Source organism: Apteryx rowi, unplaced genomic scaffold, assembly GCF_003343035.1.
Source record: "Apteryx rowi isolate R43461 unplaced genomic scaffold, aptRow1 scaffold_45, whole genome shotgun sequence".
NCBI lineage: Eukaryota > Metazoa > Chordata > Aves > Apterygiformes > Apterygidae > Apteryx > Apteryx rowi.
The window spans coordinates 1443199-1448458 of NW_020450705.1; the positions used below are offsets into that span (position 1 = coordinate 1443199).

Sequence of the window (5260 nt, forward strand, 5' to 3'; positions counted from 1 at the left end):
CACTGCTTTCATCCGTATTCACACGGAGAACTTCAGCCAGAATAAGACTAAGGAAGACGAGAAAGACACCGACAGGACAGAGACTTCTGAGTGTTTTACTCTCTTTCTTCGTGGTCTGATTTTAGTGCAGAAGTTATGCCCACATGATGGCAGACAAAGCCATAAATGAAGGGGATTAGGAGCTTACAGCGTCATGGAGAGAAGCCACCCTCCCGATCCCCGCCGGGGCTGTAATCCGCAAGACTTTCCCATTTTACCTCCTTCCCTATTTTAACCCTGAACTCTTGATGCCCTTGGTAGGAGCCCATCACCACCCCATTCCTCATTGGCGGAGGAAGGATTTGCCGGCTACTTAAACGGCAGGGCCTCTTCTGAAGGGGGGGTTTGTGCTTTAAAATTTGCCTTGGGAGAAGGGTCTTTTGTGCCGGTTGCCCCCGACACCGACCTGGGACAGCTCGTGCACAAGCTGCTTTGTTTTTTTCCCCGATACCTGCAACGCTGGGGACGCTTGGACTTTAAAGGCAAGAAGTAGAATTAAAAAAAAGTCCCTAAGCTTCAGAAAACATCCACAGAATTTCCCATTTTGCTGAAAAGCGACCGGCACTTTGTGTGGAAATGGGGAACATGGACGGGAAAGCGGTGGAGGAGCTGAGCACTACCGAATGCCACCAGTGGTACAAGAAGTTCATGACGGAGTGTCCCTCTGGCCAGCTCACACTCTACGAGTTCAAACAGTTTTTTGGCTTGAAAAACCTGAGTCCGGCAGCGAACAAATACGTTGAGCAAATGTTTGAGACGTTTGACTTCAACAAGGTAAATATTGTCCTTCCTGCTCGGTCTGCACCTGGATTGCATGTGCTCTGCTCTGCGTACGGAATTGCAGGTGCTATATTTGGGTGTATAAATGTCTATCTAAATATATACAGTCTGATTCTCCATTGCCTCCTAATGTAATATTAGTTATTTAATGTGGAAAATTGGTGTAAAACCATAATCAACAAAAATTCTTCACTTGCTGACTGTTCAGCAACATTTGGTGTTTCCTCTGTCTTTTCGCACAGAACAGCTATACAGTTTCAAAAATAATAGTCAACACCATGGCACTTCTACACGCACAACTGTGCCTGTGTGCAGAACACAAAAGCCAGCTATGACAAAGGAGGAACAGGGGAACAGACCTCTCTCGGTATTTCCCTTTAATTTAAACTGTGGGTTTTTATCCGATAGTCCCTAACCCCCTTAAAACAAAGCGTCCTTTAATCCCTAACTACCGGGTGTCAGGACAGTAAGGAAGGAGCGAGCACACGGCGCGAGGGAACAAGTGCCGCATTCACGCGGCAGCGCCGGGCTCCCGGCCGCTCGCTGCGGCATGACCTGCCGCTCCGGGACACACGGAGCTGGTTTTCCTATTGTTTGAAATTACAAATGGATCCCGGGTTCATTGATTTTTGCATACGTGCTCAGCACCGAGCGGTGAGAGCCGGGGCTCTGCTTTGGGGGCGGCCGGCGTAGGTGCGCGGCGCCACATGCACCGGGAACCCTCCATGCAAAGCAACAGGGCTCGGGAAGGGCCAGGGCTCGCTTGATGTCCCACTTAATGGGTATGCCACGAGTTTAAAAAGAGATAAAACGACAGGTACCGGTGCCTAAATACACAGAACACTGGTGCCAAGCCACAGGGAGAAAAATTCACTAAACAAACGTCTGCTTCCTTCTAGGTTAAGAGTAAAGAGTAGATTTTGCAAAACAAGCCTGAATGAGTCAGGGGCTTAACTCCCACTGAAAATAATACAATTTAGGCCCTAAATCCATCAGGTGCTTTTGTCTGTGTCTAAGGCTTTACTTATGCTGCTGCCCCACATTTGAACATGTGCCTGGCAGAAGAGCGGGTGCTCGGGAGATCCCAGCTGCAAGCGGGGCTTAGCAGCTATTTATGGCTAATCTGGGGATAAAGCAGATGATCTTTGCTGTAATCGGCCCTGCAGTGCAGTGGGCTTGTTCGGTGACAAAACATGGGCTTATTCTCCCCAGAAGACTCACCGTGGCTTTGCAGGACGTGCCTTTTCCCAGGCGCAATGCTCTGCAGCTGGCACCGCGTGTGTTTGCAAGCTTCAGGGTTTGGAGGCAGCCCATTCACATCGGTGCTGCAATCCCGGCTGGAGATGCAAGCAAGGACGGGCTGGGAGGAAAGGGGAGCTCTCACCTGGGATATATCGGCTTTAACGGGATGCATGGTGGGGCCTCGCACCTGGTGCCTCCAGGGATTAAAGCCTTCCGGGGGGTCTCCCAAAAGTGATGGGGAAAATCATTTGCTGCTTGACTCTTTCCTTCTAACCTAATCTGGTTTCCACCCTTCTGCTTTCAGGACGGCTACATCAATTTCATGGAGTATGTGGCCGCCCTGAGCCTGGTGCTGAAAGGGAAGGTGGACCAGAAGCTGAGGTGGTACTTCAAGCTCTACGACGTGGACGGGAACGGCTGCATCGACAGGGGAGAACTACTAAATATCATCAAAGTGAGTGGTCCCGGCTGTTAGGTCGTCACAGGAACGCTCAGGCCAGGCTGGACGCCTTTGCCCTTCCTGCTCTGGCATGCAACCACCCCTTTTATTCCCGTTGCAGGTTGTTTAATTACATCCCCTTAAATCCGGGTTGAGATAAGCATTTGAATTTAAGCTAAGGATTTTCGGAGCTGAATGACTCCTGAATTATCCCAGTAGGCCACTTAATCTTTTAATGCATTTATTGCATTTTTAAGTGGTTTTAATCCCCAGTTTTTAAAATGGGTTTCTTTGTTCCTTTCAGAACCTAACTGCTTGCAAAAAAGCTTGGCTTCCGATGCCATATCACTTAGACACCTGCACTGATAAGTATATAAGTGTATATAACATGTTCACTGATTGTTCTGCATGTCCTTTTCCTCCAGGCTATTCGCGCTATCAACCGGTGCACCGAGACGATGACAGCCGAGGAATTCACCAACATGGTGTTTGATAAAATTGATATCAACGGAGATGGTGAGGGACCTTTTTTATGCAATGCCAAGTGCTGCTCTCACCTTCGCCCTCGCCCGCGGTTCGGTCTGCCGTATGGGTTGTGGCTGCGGGGATGTCCCCAGCGCAGCCGGTGGGAGGCGGCTCCCCGGGCAGGACACCCGGTTTGGCTCTTCTCCCAGGGGCAGCGTGGGGTCGGTGCGCACTTCAGCTGCAGCGGCTTGGGGCTGGTTTGGTACCTAGACCTGGAACCGCAGCGGGGCCCCATGCTACGGTCCCCGTGCATAACCCCGGTCTCACGGCCCCTTCTCGCAGGCGAGCTCTCGCTGGAGGAGTTCATGGAGGGCGTACAGAAGGACGAGGTGCTGCTCGACATCCTCACCCGCAGCCTGGACCTGACCCACATCGTCCAGCTGATCCAGAACGACGGGAACATCCCGCAGAGCCTGGAGCAGGCGGAGGCAGCTGCTGAATAGGCTCCCGGGACACGCGCGCTTCATCTCTGCTTTTTTCCCCTAATGTTATTAAAAAGAAACATGTCGTGGTCGCGGGAGCTGCCCCAGCCCCGGTGTGATAAGGCACTAGAGCATCCCGCTAGCGCGGGATCATGATCTCCATGATCCCCTCCGGAGGCGTCGCTCCTGGGGCCGGTGCGGCTCAGGAGGAGCCCGATGCACACTGGACCCTGGTCTGGGTCCAGAGACAAGAGATTTCCCCGAGGAAGAGGGAGCTGCCACGGTGGCTCCACGCTCCAGAAATGCACAACAGCCCCGGGGCCGGCTCGCAGGGGACCTCAACAAGTGTCATGTTTCGGGAAGTTTTTCCAGATATTAGTGACGCTTTCTCCTTTGGAGAAGAATAAAACATGTACACCCTGAAAAGCCCCTGGGCGAGGCAGGTGACCAGCAAGCCAGAGGAGCAGTTACGGGCACGGTCGCGAGCCGCAGTACTAGTCTGTACTGGCAGGGAAGCGAAAGCGCTGTCACCCATCGCTTTCAGGGGCGCATCAAAGCATGTCGCACCAGCCGTGGGGTGAGGACAGCTACGGGGCTGGCGGCTGGTACCCTGCTCCGGTCTCACCCAAACCAGGGAAACAACCTTGGCGAAGCTCGTGCCGCGGGGCTGCACAAAGGTGCAACCTCTGCCGAGGGGAAGAGCGCAGGGGGTGGCCCCGGGGACTCGCAGAGAGAGACGGTCCCAGAAGGAGATGTGCAAATCCCAGAAACCAGATCTGAACCTTCTCTTTCTGTGCATATTCCCAGAGCATCCTCAATATTTTCCCAATAAGCAAATGAGATCAGCAATTTTGGTCACTCGTTCTTTGATCTATTGCTACTATGTAAACAGTCTTTAATGGTGATATAGATAAAAACATCCATGAGCTAGAAAAAGAAGTGTGGTGAGCGCAGTGGTTTTTCTTTGCTTTCTTTTAAAGCATTAGAAACATAAAATGGTGCCTTTTTTTTTACTGCTGTCTGAACCAGTCGAACAAATAGCTTCAGTGGTCCCTTTCTCTGGGAAAGGGCTGCAGCGGCGGGAACGTGAAAGGGAGCAGTTTGGCATGTGCTTGCAGGAATATTCCCGCATGTCTTATCACCTGCACAACAAATTTCTCAAACATTCGTGCAAGTTACCCTCCCGGGCACCCTCGGCACCCACCGCTTCCCGCGGGGCCGGGCTGTGTGCGCTCCCGCGGGCGCGCGGCTCCGGGTCCCGGGAGCACGCTGCAAGCGCGATGGGCGCTGCAGGACCCCCGGGGGTGTTTCTGGCCGAGCCGGGTGACTTGCTACCAGCGCTGGGTGCCAGCAAGTTATGAGCAGCTTTCTGGTCGCTTTTTTCCCGTCAGCTTTTGTACTTCTGATCGTATAGTGAACTAATAAAAGATGTTTTACAAGATTATTTGAGGTTGTGCTTTCTTCTCTTTTTCAGTCAATCAAGCTGTTTCCAGCAGGGTGGATTAACGCTCCAGCGCAAGCGCGGACAGCTTTATTTTGGCTTCGCTAGCACTGCTCTTTTGCAGGAGCAGCAGGAGCGACGAGAGGGGCCGGTTCCCCCTGCACCGCGTGGATGAGACGCTGCTCCCCGTTCCTCGTGCTGTTTGAGGACTGCCTGGCTGCTCTTCCCAATGCAGCCCGCACGGAGCAAGCGCAGCTTTATTTAATAAAACCGCCCCCCTAGGTGTCCCTACAGCTCTTTTCTCCTGCGGCTCTGCATTCTCCTTCCCGATCCCCCCCCCCCCCCCAAGCTGTTTGAAAGGCAAACAGACCC

General features: G+C 52.7%; 1 protein-coding gene across 1 annotated transcript; it reads left to right on the top strand.

Moving 5' to 3' along the window:
- Window positions 1-436: 436 nt before the first annotated feature.
- On the top strand, window positions 437-3491 carry GUCA1A (guanylate cyclase activator 1A). The gene is made up of 4 exons (XM_026077282.1): window positions 437-813; window positions 2366-2515; window positions 2926-3016; window positions 3308-3491. Exons 1-4 carry the CDS (start codon window positions 616-618, stop codon window positions 3466-3468), a joined length of 600 nt encoding a protein of 199 aa, XP_025933067.1. The 5' UTR covers window positions 437-615; the 3' UTR covers window positions 3469-3491.
- Window positions 3492-5260: the final 1769 nt, after the last annotated feature.